This window comes from Asterias amurensis, chromosome 4 (assembly GCF_032118995.1).
Source record: "Asterias amurensis chromosome 4, ASM3211899v1".
In the NCBI taxonomy this organism is placed as follows: Eukaryota; Metazoa; Echinodermata; class Asteroidea; order Forcipulatida; family Asteriidae; genus Asterias; species Asterias amurensis.
The window spans coordinates 7,785,233-7,811,048 of record NC_092651.1 but is presented as its reverse complement, the minus strand read 5'-3'; the positions used below and the strand labels follow the sequence as shown (position 1 = coordinate 7,811,048).

The following is a 25,816-nucleotide window of genomic DNA, read 5'->3' as shown; positions in this document are numbered from 1 at the left end:
AGTCATATGAAAAAATATCACAGGCATGGCATGGCATATTACTCAGGTGGGATTTAAACAAATAACATACCTTGATGTTGTCGGGATATCATTTTGATGTGACTGGGGTTTGGAGAATAGTCTGGGACCTCCAGGTGTTTCTAATACTTCCTCATTGTCCAGAGAACCCTGTCTCCTACAAAATACAAATATGCAAAGGTTTAACTGGTTGGGTTAAGAGCTGCTTGTACAAAGGAATACATATAGCAGGAAATAATCCCCATCCACAGTAATTAAGCAGCATGTAGCATCAGAGTCCAGCTTTCTCCAGCAGACAATCAGAACATACTGATTGAAACGTCGAGTTGAAACCAACGGTTCTTTTCAGAACAACCCCAACTCATTCAGAGATTATCATTACATGGTGTTACCGCAAACCTTTACTAAATAGGAAATAATCGAGCAATCTTGCAACCTAGAAACAGTAACTTATTGCAATGTGACCTACCCAACTAGCAGGAGCACATTAACAACATGTACAAAGGGTTATACAAATAACAACTTGGTTTACAACTTTGTTTAATTAAAGTGGCTTCTTACATATCTGTCACTCAGTGAGGCTCACGGCAGTATTATCCTGCAAGGTATGAGGGACTATGTTTGAACTATGAGATCTACTTCTTTACCATAGCACCATGTAATGGTTTACAAGGTGCTGTGGCGCAATATGCAGCCAATCAAACCAGGAACACCAGGGCGAACCCCTTCTCTTTTCAATAAGTGCATTGGATTCTTTTATGTGCATTACACAACACATTGGACCAACAGCTTTACATCCCATCCAAAGGACAAAGCATTGTGGTTAAGTGTCTTGCTCGAACCTCACACTCTGGTGATCAGAAACACCAGAGTTTGAATCCAGTGCTCTTAACAGCTAGGCCATGACATGCCTCATTGAAAAGAACATTCCATCTTTCAACTCATGAAAGTATTAGCACCATTGCACCACTGATAATTTGTATATTATTTGATGATGAACTTAACACTACAACTTACTGGTTTGGAGATGGTTTTGAGGAAGGGTTGCTCGGATAAGTTGGCAGTGGGGATAGAAGAGTCTCTTCTTGTGCCAAAGAGCGACTGGAATTCAACAGATGATCCTCCTCCATGGATTTCTATTAAAACGAAACAAAGTAATAATAATAAGAAGAAATTGGGAGGCTAATCATCCTTACTAGCAGCTAAGAGCTTAATTGCGAAGGACGCCGCTATGTGTTCTAGAAGCAGGCATGCAAGGGCGCCTTTGGCAGCAAGCCTTATCAACCCATTATGACCACGGAGCACAGCCAGAGATCGAAAGGGTTTGATTTTTCCCGAGGGAGGAAAACCGGATTGTCTGGAAAACTCTCAAAGAGTGCTTAACAGTTGTCTTAAACAAAAATGAGCAGAATACCAGCTGGCTGTAACCAATTAATGTTTCGATGATCAGTGAACAACCAACCAATGTCAAGTTCAACCGAAATAGTTATTAGTTACGACCGCAAAATTGCACTCCTAGTGAGATGTAACAGAATATTCCCCAAGCCTGGAGGCGTGACTATAGACCGTATCCAATATAATCTCACCGTTCAAATACCTACCTTAAAGCCATTATACACTTTCGGTAAACAGTATTGTCCAAGTCCCACACTTCGTGTATCACAACTTACACATAAAATAACAAACCTGTGAAAATTTAGGCTCAATCGGACATCGGAGTCGGGAGAAAATAACGGGAAAACCCACTCCTGTTTTCGCGCGTTTCGCCGTGTCATGACATGTGTTTATAACAAATCCGTAATTCTCGTTAACGAGAATTTATATTGTTTTACCGTTTTTTCAAAAAGCAAAGCATTTCATGGACTAATATTTCAAGAGAAGTCTTTCACCATTACCTTCTGTAAACCCTGTAAATTATTTGTAAATCTGTGAACTTTTTTTTTTTTTTCTGTACCGAAAGGGTCCAATGGCTTTAAAACATGGCGTCTGTGAGCTTGTGCGTGTGGGTATGGTGCGAGTACCATAGAAATCAAACTGGGAACAATGCGTGCTTCATTGATTTACACGTTGAGACGCGCATACGGCCTGCCCTACAATATGGCCACTTTCATCGCAACAAAGGGGTTATTCGATACGGTCTGTAACAGTAGGAACATCCAAAGAAGAACTCTCTACTTACATCGTCTTTCTTCTTAATGACAAGTTTCTTGACACTCCTCCTTGGTACAAACATCTCAGTATTAAGAGTCAGGTCCTCATCATCTAGCCCATCAAACAGCTTTGACTGCAAGGAAAGAAGGAAGTACCGAGGATATTATCAAGCAAATCGATTGGGTTGGTTTGATTTAATATGGTTTGCTTGTGTGTAAAGCGCGCGTCTCTCACCAAGGTGACCCTGGTTCAATACCTGGCCGGGGCCATCTGAGTTGAGTTGTGCGTTGGTTCTCTGCTGTGCCACGAGGGTTTTCCAGACCATCCGGTTTTCCTCCCTTGGTTTGAATTGTTGAACAACCTACAGTATTTTATGTACACTATGGGAAAGACTTCAATCTTAGTGCCTTGTAACACAAGGCAACTTTTACAGGCAACTTGGAGGCAACCAACTGCAGTACACTCTAAAGGATCATAGTAGCACACGAGTCATTTTACAAACAATGTCTCACGATCCACAAGAAAGATATGTGAACATTCAGATGAGAATGCTCCATCGTCTTGGAGATTGCCTGGAACTGGTTGCCTGTGTATTGCCAAGAGGAGGATATTGCCAATTCGGTTAATATTTTAGAAATACCCACAGTGTGATTGTTGCTGTTTTTGTGTCTTTAAAGACTGTGGACACTATTGGTAACTGTCAAAGACTTGTCTTCACAGTTGGTGTATCTCAACATATGCATAAAATAACAAACCTGTGAAAATTTGAGCTCAATCGGTCATCGAATTTGCGAGATAATAATGAAAGAAATTTGGGAGATAACAATGAAAGAAAAAAAAACTTGTGTCACGAAGTTGTGTGCTTTCTGATGCTTGATTTGGAGACCTCAAATTCTAAACTTGAGGTCTCGAAATCAAATTCGTGGAAAATTACTTCTTTCTCGAAAACTACGTCACTTCAGAGAGAGCTGTTTCTCACAATGTTTTATACCATCAACCTCTCCCCATAACTCGTAATCAAGTAAGGTTTTATGATGATAATAATTTTGAGTAATTACCAATACAGTACCGATTGAAAATAACTAGACGCCGTGCGATAAATTTAGCGCGCAAACGGGCGTGGAGGTTGGCGCGATAACATGTCTTCAAAAAAAAGGCAAATAGCCGTCGGTATATTAACGCGTGACTCACGCGTGGAGTGCCACGCGCTACACTTGCAAAACCCACGTGACATTTTGCGTGATTACTAGAGAATGAATAGTGCTTTGATGTCGCTCAATTCCCATGATTATCCCTATAATGAAGGTTGCTTTGATGGAGTGTAATTCACCGTTATTACTGAGATTGAAGGTTGCTTTGATGTTGTGTAATTCACCGTTATTACTGAGATTGAAGGTTGCTTTGATGTTGTGTAATTCACCGTTATTACTGAGATTGAAGGTTGCTTTGATGTTGTGTAATTCACCGTTATTACTGAGATTGAAAGATGCTTTGATGTTGTGTAATTCACCGTTATTACTGAGATTGAAGGTTGCTTTGATGTTGTGTAATTCACCGTTATTACTGAGATTGAAGGATGCTTTGATGTTGCGTGATTCACCGGCGCTATACATGTGTAGTTGATTATTTTGGGTGTTTAAATAATGGTCTTTTAAAATGAAGTTGGGGGTCTGATTATGAAAAAAAATAGACTCAATGTGTATTTTCATTGTTGTGAAACTAAATGACAGGCGCTGTCGGCATCTTGTGTCTGTAATTAGGTGTCGGCATCTTGTGTCTGTGATTAGGTGTTGGCAACTTGTGGCTGTGATTGGAAGTTGGCATTGCTTGAGTTGTGATTGGTTATAAGCCAAGACAATGTTCAACTTGGTTCAACCTTTGAGAAGTCTGCGTCGTCGCCATATTTTCTTTGGTCCAATACCATCTGCGCGACGCCCACGCGTGGAGCGCCATGCACTAAACTGGCAGTACCCACGCGACATTTTGCGTGATTTCCCGAGAATGTACGTGCTTTGATGATGCCTGATTTACCGGCGCCATACATGTACATGTACATAGTTGATTACTTTGTAACGTGGCATCTTGTGTCTGTGATTAGGTGTCGGCATCTTGTGTCTGTGATTAGGTGTCGGCATCTTGTGTCTGTGATTAGGTGTCGGCATCTTGTGTCTGTGATTAGGTGTCGGCATCTTGTGTCTGTGATTAGGTGTCGGCAACTTGTGTCTGTGATTGGAAGTTTGCATTGGTTTGCTTGAGTTTTGATTGGTTTAAGTCCAGACAATGTTCTTGAACCTTTTAGAAGTCTGGGTCCCCATTTTCTTTGGTCGAAGACCACCAACGGTGTGGCCCACGCGTGGAGCGCGGCGCGCTAAACTTGCACTACCCACGCGACATTTTGCGTGATTACCCGAGAATGTATGGTGCTTTGATGATGTGTGATTCACAGGTGCTTAGATGATTCACCTGCGTCAATTTTTTTTATTTTGTGTGCTTATATATTATTCTTTTGAAATGGATTGGGATTGTCATTATATAAAAAAAAACATACATGAAGTGCCCACTGCCTTTGAAGGGTTTTGTATCTTTTGTACACAAGTTTTTGGCCATGACATGAATCCCTAATCACTGTGAATGAAGATGTACGTGATATAATTTACCTGTCAAAATTTCAGCTTCATGAGTCGTCAAAATTGTAAGATAAAAAGTGAAAATCATAGAGAAATGTTTTCAAGAGAGTCGCGTAAATCTATCGACATGCTAAATAACTGTTGTTTATTTGTTTTACTTATTTCTTAAAAAAACTACAGCACCTCAGCAAGTAATATTTGAAGGGAAGCTTTTTACTATCATTATCATCTACAAACCATGTAAGTTTAATGTAAATATCTGGATGTTCGTGGTTTGTGTCATACAAAAACTACCCAAACCCTTTAAGAGCAACAATAGTAAGAGATAAAATTGAGATCTTTTCCTTTCTCAGAAACGGAACAAATATTATCCTGTCTTTATACACCAATACAGGCGTGCAATTGCTGGGTGCCGTGGGCCATGCCTAGTTCTATGCACAAAGACACGAGAAAATTGTTTTCCTTTTCACTTTTTATGGGAATTGAATGTTTTCCTCAACAATCTATGCAATGTCCCAGATATGGCTGCAATATATAGCGATGTACTACACTCTCGATTAATGTTTTAAAATTAAGCAGAAAGTAAAATACTGAAACTCTGACAAAATACCTTGCCGATGCAACGCATTTTAGCAACTATTATTCAGTTTCCATGTCTTTGACCCCTAACTCACCTCAGTCAAGCACCAGTTTCAAGATGATTTGGTTTCTATTTAGTTGTGGTCAGAAATCTACAACGATATATCATGATGTTCTGTCTAGGAAATTGTGTAAGTCATTGAGGAAAACATCCAATTTCCATAGAGAGTGAAAAGGAACATGCTTTCCTCATGTCTTTGTACACAAGAATAGGCACAAGTACACCGCAGCAGTGGCGCGCAGTGCCCAACACTTGCACGCCCGGATTGGTGTACAGGTTTCATTATTTGCCATAAAGGAATCCTGATCAATACCTTATGAGAGACACCTTGAATTAGAGGCTTAGGACGAAGCTTAGCAGAGGGTCTTGATGATACCTGTGCAAATAAAAAGGGTCGTTATCAGCCAAAAACACAAGTTTACTTCAGGAAAACATAAGTCACTTTCAGAGTTTTGTTACCATAATAAATAATAATAGTGCCTTATATATAGCACACATATTCGTCACTCAGTGATGCTCAAGGCGCTTTTAACATACAGTATATCCTGCAAGGTATATGGGACTATGTTTGAATTATGAGATCTATTCTTTTTACTTAGCACCATGTAATGGTGTACGAGATGCTGTGGGGCAACATGCTGCCAATCAAATCAGGAACACCGGGGCAAACCCTTCTCTTGCTTAAGAACACAGGTGTCATGACTGGGACTCGAACCCACACTCTGCTGATCAGAAACACAAGAATTTGAATATGGTGCTCTTAACCGCTCGGCCACGACACTTCCACAATGTAACCACAGTAAAATAAACGTCATAAAACCTCAGGTCTAGAAGCTACTGATTTGTCTAGCAAAGCGGCTCTTTTTATGGACTTTTTCCAGTCTGTCTTCCACCACCTGATGAATCTGATGCAACGGAGACTATGCCTACTCTTCAGTCTGCTAACTTGAATGCCATGCCTGCTATCCAAATAATTGAATCCGTGTTCTACAAAAGTTAAACAATATTGACTGTTCTAAAGCTAGTGGATCAGATAATGTATCAGGTTTTGTTTTTAATTCCTGTGCTGGTGCCCTGTGTGGTCCTTTATCGTATATTTTCACAAGAGCATCCAAGGAGGGATGCTTTCCTTCAAGTTGGAAAACTGCTAACCTTGTTCCTATCCATAAGGCTTGTAAAAAGTCATGTGTCTCTAACTACAGGCCAATTTCATTAATCCCTCAGGTAGCCAAGGTTTATGAAAAAATACTATGTGAGCAGATTTTTTCCCATGTTCGACCTGCGATTTCTGAGCAACAGCACGGTTTTGTCTCTGGAAGGGATTGTTCCACTAACCTTACTTCACTTTTACTGGAGGCATACCGTGCTGTTGATCAGAGAGAGCAGTTAGATGTTATTTATACTGATTTTTCCAAGGCATTTGATCGAGTCAACCATGATTTTCTTTTGTACAAACTGAACTCCTACAATATTCATCCAAATGAATTAATTTTGTTACAAAGTTATCTAACTGGCAGAAAACATAGAGTAGTTGTGGATGGTTTTTCTTCCGAATGGAAAACAGTGCCCTCTGGAATTCCACAGGGTTCAATTCTAGGACCTCTCTTATTTACATTATTTACTAACGATCTTCCTGAATGTTTAAGTAATAAATGTTTACTTTATGCTGATGATCTAAAGGTTTTTCGTCAGATTGGTTGCACAGCCGATACTATTTCTTTGCAGGCTGACTTAGATAGAATTCTTGACTGGTCTAAAACATGGCGTCTATTTCTTAACGTTAAACAAATGTAGCATTTTAACCCTGACTCTTAAGAAGAAGCCTGTCAAATTTGATTATACCTTAGGTGATAATATTCTTACTCGTGTTGATGTCCAGAAAGATCTTGGTATTTTTATTGACAGCAGACTCACTTTCATTTCGCATGTTAATACTATTATCAAAAAAGCCAATCGCATGAGTGGTTAAGTATGGCGTAACTTTCGCTCCTTAAAGAATGAGCATGTTTTACGTATCTTGTTTTGTTCTCTCATCAGACCTAATCTTGAATTTTGTACTATTGTATTTAACTCTTACAGCCCATCAAGCACATAGACTAGAGGGAGTTCAGTTTCGTTTTCTCAAATGTATTCACAGGACACTAAACAATGGCACTGTTTATAACTTGGATTATCTTGACCTATGTAAAATGTACAGACTTCCACCCCTTAGACAGAGAAGAGTTTTGAATGACTATTTCTCTACAAATCTTACCACAATCATTTTAACAACACTGAGTTCAACCCCTTTGGCCTACATGTACCTAACCGTAATACTAGACAGTCTATTAAACACATCTTATATGTGCCAAGGAATCGAGTAGGTGTGACAAAGCGCGGCTTTTTGTCAAGGATTTCCTCCACATATAATAGTATCCATGGTTCTTGTGATGTGTTCGGAGCCCCTTCTCTTAATTCCTTTCGTGGTCAGGTTTTGCGTGCCATATCCTCTTCCAGTAACTAATGTTTACATGTATTTACAATGATTTGTTCTATTTTATCCGATATTGTTTACATCGATTTGTTTATATTGTTGTTTATATTTTATTTGATTTTAAATTTATTTCCCGTGTCTTTTATCATTCATTCTATTTTGTAATTTAATGTAGGCTTTTGCTTTTAAAATTTATTTTAAATATATTTTCAGTTCTTTTTCTGTTCCCTATTTTATTTTTATTTTAATCTTCAATGTATGCTTTAATTTTCTTTCCTAAGATGATTCTATTTTAATTGTTAACTTTGTACATATCAGATTGGTTTTATATAGGCTATATGAATATTTCTAATTGTTTTTTATCCTTTCCTGTAATTGGCGACTCGTCCGCTGTTGGTTTGGTCAATAAATATATAAATATAAATATAAATTAGTGCTGTGAAAGTGTCATAGCCGAGCAATTAAGAGCACCAAATTCTAACTCTGGTGTTTCTGATCAGCAGAGTGTGGGTTTGAATCCCCAGCCGTGACACGACGTGTCCTTAAGCCAGACACTTAACCATTGCATCATCCTTTGGATGGGACGTTAAGTCATTAGTCCTATGATGTGTTGTGTAAAGCATGTAAAAGAACCCAGTGAACTTATTGAAAAGAGAAGGGGTTCCCCCTGGTATTACATGCTGTAGCTGCTGAATGCGCCGTTGAATTCGGTCTCAGAATGCATAACTTCAATCTTTCTGTATAATTAAATATACTCAGCGCCTTGAGTACCTTGTTGGTAGATACATGAGCTACATAAAACTTGGATATTATTATAGTTTGAATCTCAAACTGACAGAGAGAATAGTTCCATGATGTGTCTACACTCAGCATGGGATTTGTAATGCATTGGGAAAAAGACCTATAGCATTACCTTGTGTTGAAGAGGTGAGCTAAGTGCTTTCTGAGCAGCTTTACTTGTTGGTTTCAATATATCCTCTCTTTTATCAGAATCCTGATGGGAAAAATGCACAAATAAAATGGATGGATAGATGTTAAATTTGCCTTGGGGATAAAGAATCCCTGATGCGATCGTTTGCAGTACCCGCTGCTAAAACATAGGACTTGAACTGCCTCTGGCTACCAGGCAACTTCGATGGTCTAGTTGGTAAGACACTGCTCTAGAATTGCAAAGGTCGCGGGTTTGAATCCCACTGCCTGTGATTTTTTTCACAGAACTCAGGAAAGTACCGAGTATACAGTGCTAACACACATCGGTGTATGGGTAAAATCAAAATGAATTCATTTAGAGTTGACTACATAAGGATTTGATCCTGTAACTTTACCAACTCAGCTATCTAGCCCTGTAAGTGGGTCAACAAGTTTATTATGACACAAAGAAACATTAACTATTGAGGTATTTTCATTTACAATGTGACAGCTGACAAAGTGGAGCGGTAGAAGTGTAGGAGAGCTGAGAAGAGCAGCGATTGAAAGAGAATTGAAAGAGAACAGGTGATGGCGGCGACTCCAGGAGTGCGCCCTTATTACAATTTAACTCTAAATGAGTTGGGGTGGTTCTGAAAAGAACCGTTGGTTTCAACTCAATGTTTCGATCAGTATGCTCTGATCGACATCAGCGTCCAGCTTTCTCCAGAAGACGCTCAGAGCATACTAATCTAAACATTGAGTTGAAACCAACAGTTCTTTTCAGAACCACCCCAACTCATTTAGAAATTATCATTACATGATGTCACCACAAACCTTTACTAATAATATTGTGTTTCCACCATGCAAAGTTTCAAATCCTACTTACTGTGAGTCTGTTTCTGAAGAGAGGATTATCTCCGAATGGCGAGTTAAAGATTGCTAAAAGTTGCTGCTGAGCCTGTGCATCCTGAACCGTCAGATTGGCTGTGGCACTGAAACGTAATACAATCACAGAAAATAACCTCCAGTTAAATTTGCATCGGGGACAACGAATATTCATTTTGGTTTTACTCTAACACAGATATGTGTAAGCACTGTATACTCGGTACTTCCCGAGTCAGTAAAAATGTTTGGTGCGCAATGGGTTGTGTGTACGCGCGTTTAGAAATGGATTACGCACAACAAAATTGGCGTACATGAGCTTGGCGCCTGACACGCAGAAGCCAGCCAGTTATAAACAGCTCCAGCTGGTCTCTATAGACCATTCATAAATACCTCAGACAGTTTTGCTATTCCTATTGGTTGAGAGCGCTTCACGTGGGGGTGTTTAAATGGTTGATCAGCTGGAGCTGTTTATAACTGGTTGTTTCGAATACGTTTCTGCATATATCTGAAAACTGTCTCAGTCATAAAAATGCAACACACGTACAGAGCTCAAGTACGTCTAAAAACGGATAAGTTTTATAAGAGTCTACTTTATTATGCCTTTTAACCAAAAAAGGCATTTATGAATTTGAATAAAAAAGTAGTGACTCGTTCTTAAACTGCCGTTAAAAAACTTGCAGGGTTGGCTCGGGCCTTTAGCGCACGGCCACGACCCTGCCAGTTTCAAACGGCCGTTTATGAACTCGTCGCTTACCTTTTACTCCCTTATTTAAACATGCGCTCTCCACCAACAGAATTAGCGAAACTGTCTGAAGTATTTAGGAATTAGGTATTATAGCAAACTATCTTCATACAGTGACTGTACATTTTAGTCTCCATTGATATAGCAAGAAACCCTATGCCATGGCCAAACTATTGTGGTATTGATACACTTTTTACTAAGTGAAGGATTTAACTTACTTTCCCAGCCCTGTAGTTGCTCCTCCTAGGTTCAAGCCAGTCCCAGTTCCAAATCCACCACCTAGACCAGTCGCTAAAAACAAAACAACTAAGCGTTCTAACTCTTAATTGCAAAGAAGGGTAACAGCCAAACACCATCTTGAAATATTCTGCTGCAATGTATCTTAAAAATACTATTATAAGAAAAAAACATTTCTTATATAGCGCTTTAAACACCCGAAGGGCGTCTCAACGTGCTTCCAACATTATTACCCCTGGTCACTGGGCCTAAATTCATTCCTTAAACCATCTCAGCTCCCTGGGGAGTATACAGACGGTGCTGCGAGTTTCAGTATTTCAAGCTAATCATTTACATGAACCATCTCCGCGCTTACAGGTACCCATTACAGGTGGAGAGAAGCAGTATAGTTAAGTGTCTTGCTCATTGACACAGGTGTCACGACCAGGATTCGAACCCACACTCTGCTGAACACAAACACCAGAGCTTAAGTTCGGTGCTCTTATCTGCACGGCCACAAACCCCATACTAAGCATGGAATCTTGGGAAAAACTAGTGCAATTGTCTATACCCGTGTTCAAAACCAAGGCTTGCACTTGGACTCTGTCAGTCATTTAAAAAGGGGCACTTTCCTTACAGGGCTTCAATCAGATATTTGCGCAGCTAAAGAAAAAGACCTGTCACTCCAGGAGTGTCGATATTTGGGTTCAATGATGAGAATCATGGAACTGGATAGAAGTGTAGTTAACAAGCCAAATTCACAGAGCTTACTGTACTTACTGTGCTTAACAAAAGCAATTTAACAAAATACTCACATGTTGTTCCAAATCCACCAAGTCCACCTAGAGTGGTAGGTTTACTAGCAGCGCCAAACAATGATGTGCCAGTATTGGTTGCCCCAAATCCTGTACCAAGCCCTGTGCCAATGCCAGCTCCTAGACCCCCAAAACCTGTTGTTCCTTTGTTTGCAAACAGACTGGCAGACTGGTTGGGAGTGGCACCGAAGCCTGAACAAATTAAAAACACACACTTTTCAAATTAGAAAGGTTAGCACCTAGGCAAGATTTCCAGCCCTAAAATAAAGTGGATTTTATCAAATTGTACAGAATGCAAGGATTGTATAGACTGTTCCAAGTTGCAAATACTGCACGCTGCTTGGCCCCGGCAGCGCAATGTTTGGTACGTGAGGGCATGGTAAAATAGTCTTCATTTTAGCTGTTTATGAGATGATTTCCACACTTTTCCTAGAAGCTAAGCAGAAAGTGAGTACTTTAATTTTGTCCAAAAACATTGCCAATAAAACACATTTTAGAGACCTCACCATGCAGTTTCTGCGTCTATTGCACTGAACATATGCGCTTAGAGGCTTTTTGTCTTATTATAAACTGGCCCATTGTCTGCACAGTTTTAGGTTTAAATAACCGTTTAGTAGTAAATATCTAGGGTTAGTGTTCTAAACATCGTTATGTCATGCTGTCCTGTCACGGAAATTGTGTGTTAATCATTGAGAAAGACACCCAAAACACATGAAGAGTAAAAAAAATAAAACGATTTTTCATGTATTTATTGTACAAAACATCGTGCTGCTGCAATCCAGTAGGCTACACTGCCAGCACTTGCACATGAGAGCTAAAATGGAACGGTTTATAGTCGAGCTTGGGATAAATAAAGCCTGGTTCATGCTTCTTGCAAATGGGATCAACAATTCTGAATGAACAATTTGCATCAATTGAATTGTGCTCAACTCCTGCGAAACATTCCCTGCGAAAAAAACAGCTCTGTGACATCAAAATTTCGCTAGAAAGTATGAACCGGGCTTAAATCGTCACATTACTCCTATTAACCAAAAGTATTGGCATCTTTAGTTTCAGTTTAAGCCACAAAGGAACCTGATTTCCCTTGTGGGGACACCGCCAATATAGGGCTAGATAGCTCAGTTGGTAGAGCTCCGGCACAATAATCAGGATGTCGTTGGTTCAAATCTACCTCTAGTTAATTCTATGTTCAACCCCCAAATCCTTTTTAGTTTCAGTAGAAATTGTTTTAACTGAATAAAAGTTGGAAAGGAGACTTAAAAAAGTGATTCTCACCAAAGCCAGTTGAAGCGCCAGTTCCCAGAGACAGACCTGTCTTATTTTGTTGACCGAACAGCCCTGTACCTGTAGTAGAACCCAGTGTTAGCCCTGTACTAGTGGTAGTGGTTCCAAAACCTGCTTTGGCTCCGAATAGGCTGGTTGGCTGTAGCAACAAAAAAATCAATACAACACAATTAAGCTCATTTCATAATCCCCATTTAAAGACACTGGACACCTTTCGTAATTCTCAAAAACAGTCTTCCCTCTTAGGCATGTTGGTGTATCTCATCATAAGCATATAATAATGAACCTGTGAACGTTTGAGCTCCATTGGTCGTTGAAGTTGCGAGAATAATGGAAGAAAAAACACCATTGTGGCACAAATTGTGTGTTTTCATATGCTTGATTTCTAATTCTGAGGTCATGAAATCAAAATTCGCATATTTAAGTGAGAAATTAGTTCTCGACAACTATGTTACTTCAGAGGGAGCCCTTCCTCACAATGTTTTATACTATCAGCTCTCCATTGAGTGTACCGAGTAAAGTTTCATGCTAAAATTTATTTTAAGTTATTACCGATAGTGTCCAGTGCCTTTAAATTACATATTACTATAAAGAACTATCTAAAAAAATAATGGATCCATAGACTCATAATTTTACTGATTATTATATTTATAAACTATTTATATATTGCACGGGTTGTGGGGTTGAATCCCCCCTGAGTAGTATGCCTGTGAATGTTTTTCACAGAAGCCAAGGTTTGGGAAAAATCCAAAGGATTTTATTATTAAGTCTGGAAGTAACAATGAAAATGCATCTCTTAACACTAATACTGTGTTTTAACCAATTAGGGCTAATTTCACAAAGCAATAAGATTCATCGCAAGACAAATTGTCAGTATTACCATAGTGATTTGTAATGTGACATCACACTTTACATTGCAACTTAGCAATCAATCTTAACTCTTAGTGATACCGGCCCCTTGTCACACCATCGCTTATCTATTCTGTGGATCCAAGTATTAATCAAGCTATTGGGGTAGTTGCTCTACCAACAATCCAACCAGCCCAATTTCAATGCATGCATGTAAGTCCTTTAGCTGAATAAGTGAATAAAAGTGTAGCTACAAGTTCTTATGGAGCCAAAGGCGAGGGCCTTAATCGCGTGGCCACGACCCTGCCAGTTTTAAACGGCTTAAGAACTTGTCGCTACCCTTTTATTCCCATTCATAAATGCCCTTTTTTTTTCTTCCTTCTTTTTTTACGTTAAAAAAAATACAATTATAGACACTTTGACAATTGAAAATTTGAGGTTTGAAATATTTTTTTCAAAAACTTTGTGAAGAATCTGTTTGATGCGTGTGGGTTGTGTGTACACGCACACGCTTACAAATAGATTACGCGCTGTTACTTATAGCTATGAATTGCGTTCCGTGTGCTAATCTTGCGCACGCAAGCCCGACACGCGGAAGCCAGCCGGTTATAAACATCTCCAGCTGGTCATTATCAACCGTTTAAACACCCATGTGACACGCTCTCCACCAATAGGAGTACAGAAACTGTCTGCGGTATTTATGAATATATTTTTAAGCACAAGCTGGTTGGATTTCACAAAGAGTTAGGTAAAGTCTTATCTCAAGTTAGGACAAGGATGAGTTACTCGTCCTAACTTAGGACTAGTGTTAAGTTTTCAACAACTCCTAGGAATAGTGCTAAGTTAGGACTATCTTTGTAAATTGTGATAAAAGGGGTAGTTACCCGATGAAACTTAACCAACTCTGTAAAACTTGTCTATGTTTGTATTGTATACCTGATTTTGATTGAAAGCCGTGTTGCCGAAGCCAGTCCCAAAGCCTGTTGTACCAGAAGCTGCAGGAGTGGATCCAAACAAGCCAGTACTCTGTGTTGTAGCTGTCTGCCCAAATAAACCCTGAATATTCAAAGAAGAATTCAAGATTGAAGATGTTACACATTCACTAAAACGCTAGGATTAGAGTAACTTAGTTTAGGATGGGTTCAATGCGTCCTAATGTCTATGGTTGAGGAATTTAACTCGTCTTAAGTCCTAAGATTAATCCTAAGTTAGGAAGATTTGGTGAAATGGACGTGTGGACTCGTTTCAATTATTTTAAAGGGTGGCTGCAGTTTTTTTTTTTTTATTCATTTAAACGATTAAACATGACTTTTTGAACCTGAAATATTTTTTTATATTTTTTATTAAATGCGCATGTATTTAAAAAATGGTTTTCAAGAGATTCAGGGAACCCACCCCGCCCCTTAAAGGGAGCCTTCATTTGCATAAACATGAAGTCATGTCGGTTACCCGAGCCGCCGGACCTCCTGATTGTGTGCATATAGACACGTGTGCACTGTGTGGCCTGGTACCTAGGCGCGTGTAGGTAGGGACCAGACTCTTTTTGCCGACGATATGTTTGAATTCCCGACATGATGTCGATGGTAGGGGGCGGTAACAATCCACAAAAGGGGGGGCATGACTTATTCGCTAATTACGCAAGTCAGATATGTCAGGGAAAAAACAAAACACTTTTTATTGATGTTCAATACATATATCGGAAATAAATGACAGCTAAAGTGAGTGTTTTATTTGAATTCTCTGCAGCATCCCTTTAAAGATGTCAACACTCGTCAGTTTTTTTTTTTAAATAGACAATTTTTGGGAGAATTGGTAAGCTTAATATATTAAACCTTTTCTTTCTAAAAGCATTCCCTAACAATACCACAAAGCTTTTAGCAAGGCAAACTTATGGTCGGTAGCTCCGAGTGCCATAAGGCCCAACCGCAGCCAACCCACATGGTGACAACCCTGATCCCTTAGCAACATCCAAGCTGAAGCTAGATCATTATGTTAAAATGAGAAGAAGTATAGGCTGTCCTTAACCAACATCCTTAGCAACAGCTGCAGCTGCCAAATCTTTAACTGCGTGAGGGCGCTCTCAAACATGTTTGTACCACTTCCGGGTGTTTCTTCATTTATACCCAAAACAGTTATTAAAGACTGGAAAATATTACCACCACAGACATCATTTCCATACAACCTTTAATTAATCCACCTCTAAAGCAATTTAAAACTCTGGCGCTACAAAAGTGACAGAACTCATACTAAAACTGTGCAAGACGAATCACGTATACCCCCGAAGTGATAAAAGTACTATTGAGAGTGCCCTCACACGCGGACAAAAAGACGGCGCATTCAAACACGGCCTCTGTTGATCAATCCTTTCATACTGACCTTATTAGCCTGGTTACTCTGTCCAAATGCCGAGGTGCTTGTTGCTCCAAATAGGGATGCTCCCGGCGCACTAGTTGTACCAAATCCACCTGCCTTCTGACCAAACAAGCCAGCAGCCTGCTGTTGTGGCTGAGCACCAAACAAACTTCCAGATGCAGTTCCAAAAGTGGCTGCAACAGGGTCAACATCATTCCAGAAAATAAAACAATGAAGACAACAAGAAAGTATACTTTTATATTCTCCTTACAATGACCACAGCATTTAGAAGACCAATTTGGTTGTGAAAACCATATTTGGAAGTCAAACTAATTTACATTACCTATCGATCAACATCCCACAAGATAGCACCTATACCCAAGCCGAAACCAAAGCTTCACTGTATCATAACTCAGAAAAAGGCCAAAGCAAAAAATATAAATTGCAGGGTTTTAAATGGCTGTTTAGGAATGAGTCACTACTCTTTTATTTTCATCCATAAATGCCATTTTGTTCAAAAGCAATTTTTGTTATAGTTTTACATCTATAGTAAACTTGTGACAATCTGTTTCTTAAGATATTTTTTGAAATTGTACATTTTTCAAAAACTGAAGAAAAAAAATTTTTTGCTGCATGTTGGGTTGTGTATAAACGCATGTACAATTAACTTCCATGTTGGTACTAAAACCAATACATTGCATTTCCATGTAAGTGAATTGGCGTACATGAGCTTATGCGAAGCCAGCCAGTCTTAAACAGCTCCAACTATGTCTTTATCAGCCGTTTAAACACCCCCCGTGATGTGCTCTCAACCAATAGGAATAACAAAACTGTCTGGGGTATTTATGAATAACCTTCACAATCAGTACATACATGTCCCTGTTCCAAATGTTGGTTTGTTTTGCCCAAATGTGAATCCGGCTCCAGAGGAGGCAGCAGCTTGTTGTTGTTGACCAAATAGACTAGCAGGTTTATTGTCTACTTGGGTCATACCATGACCAAGGAGGCTGGAACCAGACGAGCCTTTCCTGTTGGCTGCATAGTCCTCCATTCGCAATTCCTGTCAAGTAAACAGTTTGAAAGATAACTAAGTATTGTTTGAAGCTTTGCATGTCATAATAATAATAATAAACAGCATTTATAAGGCGCATTATGAATAAAAGATTCCTCTATGCGCCTAACAATAAAAACTAAAAGGCTAAACAGAAACAAGACCAATTAAAATCATAGAGGCAAAATAATATTAAACCGAATAATCACCGACAAAAGGTTAAAAACAACATACCTAGATATAATATAAAGGGCCTAAACCCATAAAATAGAAATATTAAAAATACAAAAAAATTAATCCATCAATATACATCAAACCATTAGCAATTAGCAAATGTACAAATTGGTTTAGTGACTAAAAAGATTCAACAATGCATACAAAACTAGATACAAGTTTAAGACATTAGAAACAACAGACCAAGATATATTAACACATAAAAATGGAAATATTAAAAATACTAAAAAGTACAAGAACTTAATCCATCTAATATACATTGAACCAGCAGCAATTAATGACTGAAAAGATATGTTTTGAGAGCACCTTTAAACAATTCTAATGACCCAGCACATTTGATAATTGTGGGGAGTTCATTCCAAAGTTTTGGTGAGGCTGATGCAAACGACCTATCACCTATGACCTATCACCTATGACAGGTTTGAGCAAATGTTTGGAACCGGATCTCAGCGAGCGTGTAGGTCTGTGTTCAGTGAGTAGGTCCGAGATGTACTTTGGTGCAAGTCCGTGGAGTGCTTTGTAGGTTAGCAGCAATATCTTGAACTCAATTCGTTTGCGAACTGGCAGCCAGTGTAGCTCATGTAAGACCGGAGTAATGTGGTGGTGTTTTTTCACACGGGCAACCAGTCTAGCTGCAGAGTTTTGAACATGTTGCAGTTTGACAAGCTCACGCTCTGGCAGACCAAATAATACACTGTTGCAGTAATCCAGTCGCGAGGTGATAAATGCGTGAACGAGCTTTTCAACAGTTGCTTGGTCAAAGTATTTGCGGATTCGCTCGATCTTTCGCAGAGCGATATTCGCTGACCGACAAGTGTTATTGATGTGAGCAGTCATTCTGAGGTTGTTGTCGAAGGTAACCCACAGATTTCAGGCTGAAGGAACAGTCTGAACAGACTCCGAATCGATCTGGAGACACTCCACAGGTATTGAATGGCACATGAATTTAGATGTGATGTGCAGGACCTCTGTTTTTCCACTGTTTAATTTGAGCTTGTTTGCCGTCATCCAGGATTTCACATTCTGAACACACTGCTCAAGCTGTAATGTTGCAGCATCTCTCTCAGATGGATTGATAAGCATGTAGAGTTGAGTATCATCTGCATATGACATCAACTCGATGTCATCAGATGATCTTACAACATCCTCGAGAGGGGCAGTGTACATTGTGAAACACAACGGGCCTAACACAGAACCTTGTGGGACTCCATCATTAAGTGGAAACTGTTTGGATTGGGTGCCGTCAATCATGACTGCTTGTGCACGGTTTGAGAGGTAGGACCGAAAACATTGGAGTGCAGTTCCGTTAACACCATAGCGATTTGAGAGTCTCTGCAACAAAATACCATGATCTATGGTATCAAAGGCGGCCGTCAAATCTAAAAGAACAAGAACCACCTCTCCATGTGCATCGACCGATCGCAATATGTCGTTTGACACACGAAGCAGTGCAGTTTCTGTCGAGTAAGCTGACTGTCTTTCACCATGTAAGTTGTAGATGTCGAGGTGACTGGTCAACTGTGCTGCGACACATCTCTCTGTGATTTTTGAGATAAAAGACAGATTCGAAACTGGACGATAGTTGGTTAAGGACTCCGGGTCAAGTGTTGGTTTCTTAATCAGTGGTGTCAACTGAGCCTCTTTAAAGATGCCTGGTACTTCCCCAGATGTAATAGAGTGGTTCACAATATCACACACAGTAGGTAACAGTTCATTGAGACATCTCTTCAACACCCAAGATGGAATTGGGTCGAGGGGGCAAGACTTTGACTTTGAGACTTTGATGTATCGTTATTAACTGTACTACCACAGAGTGAGTTCTTAATTGGTCTCAACATTTCGACTAGCTTGCTCTAGTCATCGTCAGGAGACTGTGAAAGATTTCACATTTAAAATACGACAGGAGTGAAGAAATTTGAAGATAAATCATTGAGTTAAAGAGTTTCACAATGTTGGCAAGTTTTTTTTAAATTTGTTTTACAGATTTTCACATAATTTTTGTTGAAGTTAGTCATGGTAAACAAAACTGGATGGTTGAAAACAGTGTCTCCGATGACCAATTGCATATAAATGTTTACAGATTTGCAATTTCATTTATAAGTTGGGTCACTGTGAGGATCCTGGTCTTTGACTGCCCTGATACTTCACGACGGCAACGACGGCATTGCCATCGTTGCCCCTACCGATTGCCGCAATGCCCTACAAAAATCTGAATTTTTTTTTTATATTTACTGATGTCCAATTTGGAAATATGCCAAAAAGTCCAGATGTCTGTGTAAATTTTATGCACAGAAATAGAACCCAATTTCACGCACTAAATTTTAGGCCCACTAGTCGTTGTTCTTGGCGTTTTACAACAAGTTACAAGAAACATTGAACACTGGAGGGCGTTTCAGAACAATGCGATAGCGTGAGATTAAACGCCCTCTATTGATAACATTACTCGAACCACCAACACACACCTTGAGACGAAGACTCGGCATGTCTGCACATGTGGTTTTCCCCCAAAATTGCGTGCTTAGTACATGTAATGTACACCATGTACAGCTAGATGTAGTCGTCGCGCACCGCATGCACTCATTCTGTCAACAACGTGTCGAAATGGTGCAATTAGGTGGGAATTTTAGCGTCTCTACGAAAAACTACACAACGTGCATGACCAATACTATAGTAGGATTCCGTATGAACAGAAATATTATTTTGTTGTGAAGTGTAAGATTTTTTCTTTTTTTTTTGTTTAATTTGTCGAGTTATATGAATGATTTCTTTTTACTGCATGATCATGGGTATATGAAGCAATCATCCATTGAAATGGAAAAAATCTTAGGGTTTTTTATGGTTGCTGTGAATTTTTGAAAATTGCCTTGGTGCCCAAAATTTTTACAAAAAGTCAAGGCAAAACTGCCTTGCCCCTTATAAGCTGAAGTATCAGGGCTGCTTTGACCATTACCAATCTGTCCATGTGCGTCAATATCAGCATTAATCATTTCACATCAACATTTAAAATAATCATGACAGGGTCTAAATTGTGGGGGGGGGGTGAGAAAAGCAAAAAGAGTTGTGAGCACACCTCAAAGCATTTGTTTTCATATTCCTTCATGGCTGTAATAACCAGGTGTCTTGTGCTGACGTTAGTTGTAACTCCACTTTTAACCATTGTGTCTGTACTTGTCACCGGCTGTAATTAAAGAACATGAACATTAATTCAATCAGTATCAATTCAAAAAGCTCCAAGGCCTAAAAATGGTCATTCTGTGTCATTACTCTGTGTGCTTTCAGATGCATAATAAAATAATGCAGCTGAAGTCTGAGTGAGAAATTAACAATTTCTAAAAAATGATGTTACTTCAAAGGGAGCCGTTTCTCACAAAGTTTTGATTATAAACAGCTCTTCCATTGCTTGTTACCAAGTAAGTTTTTATGATAACAATTTTTTTGAGTAATTACCAATAGTGTCCAGTGCCTTTAATACATCTTCACAAAAAAAACCCTCATTTGATCCAATCCTACAGGATATGATGGCAGTTTATTGCAATAATACATTATTTGTGCAATCTGATAACAAGTCCCTATTGGAAATGCAACATTAGCTGTGTTTCCATAAGCTGTCAAAACCGATTGAGATTAAAACTTTGCTGTCAGACATTTTGGAGCTCGGGAGACTTGACATGTCTTGATTGTGTGTGAGTCATTGGAAAAGAATAACTTGGAATGTTGCTTGGTTTCAGTATGAGCTGCTTTAAAATTGTGTGCTTCCAGATTCTTGAATTTGAGCTGAGGTCTCAAATTCAATTCAAATATTTTAGTGAGAAATGACTTCTTTCTCAAGAACTATGTTCAGGCATGCAACTGCCTGTTGAAAAAAACAAGAGGACACATTTCGAAGGCACAACGCAAGTGCGGAGCGAGGCAGCCGAAACGCCACGGGACACAAGACCCACAATGGTACCCTAGCAAATAATGAGGTTTATTATGCTCTAAGGTGCATTGTTTTTTGTTTTTTTAACGCGGAATTCTGCTAACTTCGGAAGAGTTGCATACCTGTACGTTACTTCAGAGGAAGCAGTTTCTCATAATGTTTTATACTATCAACAGCTCTCCATTCCAATTTATTGTGTCTGAGACAGAATTCATGTTTTAGTAAAACGGAACTTGCCCTTTTCTGAAACGAAAAGTCATTGACCCTACAGGCTGCACACTTCCCAGGGAGCTGAGATGGTTTAAGAAATTAATTTAATGGCCCAGTGACCAGGGGTAATAATGTGAAGCGCTTTGACATGCCCTTCGGATGTGAAAAGCACTATATACAAACTGGTTATTATTATAATTATATTTGTACTATTTTGGTACTCACAGCGAATTTGACCGTGGTACCACTTTGAGCAGTGGCACCAAACAATCCTGATGATGCTCCACCACCAAACAGGGTACTCGCTCCTGCAGCTGCCTGGCCAAATGGTGCTGTGGCTGCAGCAGTCTGGCCAAAAAGACCGGTAGAAGGGGCTGCTCCAAATGCTGAAAGAAACAATAACAACAATCATAATTATAACGGTAATAAAGATATGTATGATCAAGCTGTTCAAGCTGCCCTGGCCTGTATGCTTCGTTTTTGAAAGGGCAAGAACACCAAGGCATTTTTTCTTTGGCAAAGGGCATCCTATGAGGAAATTTGTAAATTTCTACTGGAGCATTTCAAGGGCACCAAGGCAATGGCAAGGGGTTGCCCCCGTGAAGTATCAGGCCTGCCCTATTCTGCAATCTTGGGTAATTTATAAGGTTTTATGTTGAATGTGTTTATTAATTTGATCTAAATGAAAATAAAATAAAAAGGATTTCCGGTTAAAAGCGGAGAAATCACATCCCTGATTTTGCACGGCCTCATCTAAAACCATTTTTGCCAAAGGAGTAAGACTTCTGAACTAACTTGTACCCACCACCTGACTACAGTCAACTCTCATTAGAGCCTATGCACACAGAGCAGTTTGGATGCCAAAATATAATCTGATTGAATCACAGTAATACAGAAATCAGTTAACACATTTTATAAACAAACAAAACATTTTGAGAAAATCTCTCACAAAGAAGAAATAAAAGCTATTTTTAAAAGAAATCATAAAAAAAAAATAATGTCAATGATTAAGACAGGGTGTGACTAGTGACTACAAGTTGTGTGATATCATGATCAATGAGTCAATGAAAAGGAGTCAATTCCAACGAGGGTGTTGGCCATCATACACCTGTGGTTTAGACTTGCTTGATACTTTCATCTCTCAACAGCTCCACAGCCCATGGGGCACTCAGTCATGGCACCTGGCCTCTCACACTCAGGCTCAATTCATTCAACATTCATCAGTAAAGGTGAAACCTAAAACATTCAGACTCCAATTTGGACAGTTGTCAAACGAGACAATACAAGGTTGTGACAAACAAACACTGGTTGCCATAGCACAACCTTCCTGTAGTCAGAATTTTGCCACTGATGCCTTTAGGGGAGTGCTCATGTTAAGATTTACAGCTATTTGGTCTTGAATATGAACCTCAATTTTACAAGAGCATTTAACACTTAAAGGAAGGGATTTTGCCCAGGGCCCAATTTCATAAAGCCTGTAAGCACAAAAACCCACTAAGCACAGGAAAATGTTGCTTAGCAAAAACAGGTTACCAGCCAACATTTAAAAACAATGCGACTGGTGCCCTACTCAATTTGTGCTTACCAGAGAAATTTGTCAAGCAACGTATTTGATATTGGGCCCGGGTTATGATACATGTATATCATGGAAAGCACCAGTAAGGGGATCAGTCACCAAACATGTATTAAGGTGTACCACAAAAAGGTCGTTATATCATCTCAACATTGAACAGACTGTCATGGAGGGACACAGAGAGACTTTAGCATGACTAATTTCACAATTTGCATTATTCTGGGCCAGTTTCTGACTTCACTTTAATCTGTGTACCTTCACTCAGGGGATTTTGTTTTCTTTAGCATGTTGTGTATAGTGTGCTCATTAAATAGCTACAGCATATTTGCATTGACTTCATCCAGCCACCATCTTGGAGGTAAAACGATGACAAAAGAATCAATACGCTCAAATTTGTACACACAGCGCACTGGTTTGGTCAATGATAGGCCGCTTTTCAACCTCTAGGTGAGGGCGCCCTACTGATATGACATCATGTGCATAAGGTCTATTCAAATACGTATTCAGGTCTATACAGGCATGTGTGCTTCATTGTTGAAAGGGCAAGAACACCAAGGCATTTTCAACTTGGTAAAGAGCACCCTATGAGGAAATTGTAAATTTCTACTGGAGCAGTTCAAGGGCACCAAGGCAATGACCAGGGGGCATGGAGGCAATCGCCTTCATTGCCTCCATGAAATATCAGGCCTGAAGGAAACCCTCAAATACATCAACACTACAGCAACTCTCATAGCTTATTGAGGTTTGACTTGCATTGACCTGAAACATTAAGACATTTGTGTGAATCACATTCAGCCTCCCCTAGCCACCTGTTCAAATCGGCCGCCGTCTAAGAGAACACATTCAAACATGTGGCGCCTAGGTATGATCAAGCTAGAAATGGCAACACACCAGGGGGAGTCTTGGCAAGTATGGTTGCCCACTGTCGGCATTCCAATTTGATTTGTGGTCTCATGGAAGACGAATGTCACATCCAATGAGTTCATTATAGAACCCAGAGTCATGGATCTTCACTCAAGCTAGGTTTTACAAATGACATTATTTACTGTCTCAATAACTTTACGTTAAACTTTGTGAGTTCAAATTTTAATACTTTTTTTTTAAATGTGCACCAAGATACCTTACTTTCCACACTAGTTTGTTTTTGACACTTTCCAGATCATAATGGAGGAGGTTTTCAACAGACATTGCAACGATCAACTTTGCTCTGATCTCTGCCCAACTGTGATAAGTAGTCAAGGAACTAGACCGTTCAGCTCTTCTGTGTCAAATGTGACTTTCATGTACATGTAAGCTGGTGTCAACAATCTACATAAATGATGTATTCTTTCTTTAAATAATTACATGTCTCCTGACAATGACTATAGCAAGCTAGTCAAATCGTTGGGACCACTTAATAACCAACTCCGCTGCAGTGCAGTTAATAACGATCCACTAAAAGATATAGTAGTAGTCCCAACTGATTTTTACCTTCCGTCCAGGTAGTAGTTAAAAAGCAGGACAGTTCTTTTCAGAACTGAGAAGTCTCCCAAATTCTGAAAATAAACTTTGCAAGACAAGTTTTCTTAAGGACATAATCTACCTGGCAAGTAGACACACACATGGTGTTACAGCAAACCAAATATATTTTGATACCTCACCATGCAATGGCTCAAATCTCATATACACGTCATACATTTTGTTTCTCAAAAGGACATAGGCCTTGTATTTTCTTCATAAAAGAGAACTCTTGGGCTTTCAAAGTGGCCCTGTGCCAACCTTGAGATCGATCGACATTGAAGAGAAAAGTTGAAATTGACTGACTTCTTCATTTTCCTCTATCCAACTTTACATCAGGCCCCAAGATGATTAGTCAAAACTTAACCCATGGTTGAGTGGTATTGGTTGTCAAAGCAAATTAACAAATATGGCACTCAAGTTGATTTATGTTTCTATATTTCGGATCAAATTAGATACATACGTGTTTAACCTGAACATTGAAGTCAATGTGAATGATGCAAGCAGGGATGTGATAGGCTGTTGAGAGAAAAACCTAAACTCTGAGCGCAAAGCACAAAAGCATGCGAGCCCAAAAACCTGCATGAAGCCCAATATTAACATTTATCTTTGGTTTTAAAAGCCCTACTCTGCAATCAGGGGCGTTGTTATATAGTTTTATATTTATTTTTTTATGAGTTTGATCTTAAACTTGAACTGGAACTTTGACCAGCACAAAGTAACTACTCAACCCAAGAAAATACTAAACAATCAAGTTAACTTAGTGCACAACATACCCAAAGTAAATCTGTTCTAGCATATTATCTGTTGGGACTGCCAAGCAAGCTACAATCTTTACAGCCTTTAAAACCCAAGCCATCTTTTTATTTGTGTCCACAGATTTTGCAGTTTAAATACCATGGAGTGTTGGATTGTATTTTGATGAGGACGAGTTCCAACCCTTAGTTCTGCACTTCAAACTATTTTGAGACTTTTAAATAGATGGATCCCGCTGCTAAAATATAGACTGTATCGAATATGGCGTCACCATTCAAATACCTGTCCCAAAACATGGCGTCTGTGAGCGTGTGCGTACTGTACATGTGCCATAAAAATCAAACCAGGAACGCTGCGTGCCTCATTGATGTACACGTTTATGGCCACTTTCATAGCAACAAAGGGGTTATTCGATAGTCTGTAGAATTCCAACTGCCTCTAGCTACCGGGCAATCTCAGTGGTCTAGTAGGTAAAACACTGCTCTAGAACTGAAAAGTACTGAGTATACAGTGCTAACACACATCTGTGTATGGGTAAAAACCAAAAATTAATATTCTTTATCCCGATGCAAATTTAACATCTATTATATCGTTGCGGTACCCGCTGCCAAAACA

At 39.3% G+C, this 25,816-nt stretch overlaps 1 protein-coding gene across 2 annotated transcripts in view; it reads right to left on the bottom strand.

Moving 5' to 3' along the window:
• Positions 1–25,816, bottom strand: part of LOC139936020 (nuclear pore complex protein Nup98-Nup96-like) — a 90,457-nt gene that overhangs the window by 49,226 nt on the left and 15,415 nt on the right. For both annotated transcript variants that reach the window (XM_071930718.1, XM_071930719.1), the window contains 14 exons: positions 21,601–21,761; positions 20,317–20,424; positions 16,835–17,021; positions 15,986–16,155; positions 14,546–14,665; positions 12,752–12,899; positions 11,477–11,668; positions 10,664–10,736; positions 9,705–9,810; positions 8,823–8,903; positions 5,750–5,812; positions 2,198–2,302; positions 1,036–1,154; positions 71–175 (listed from right to left, as the gene is read on the bottom strand). In XM_071930718.1, the coding sequence (XP_071786819.1) occupies positions 71–175; positions 1,036–1,154; positions 2,198–2,302; positions 5,750–5,812; positions 8,823–8,903; positions 9,705–9,810; positions 10,664–10,736; positions 11,477–11,668; positions 12,752–12,899; positions 14,546–14,665; positions 15,986–16,155; positions 16,835–17,021; positions 20,317–20,424; positions 21,601–21,761 (1,738 nt within the window). The remainder of the gene's footprint in view (positions 1–70; positions 176–1,035; positions 1,155–2,197; positions 2,303–5,749; positions 5,813–8,822; positions 8,904–9,704; positions 9,811–10,663; positions 10,737–11,476; positions 11,669–12,751; positions 12,900–14,545; positions 14,666–15,985; positions 16,156–16,834; positions 17,022–20,316; positions 20,425–21,600; positions 21,762–25,816) is intronic.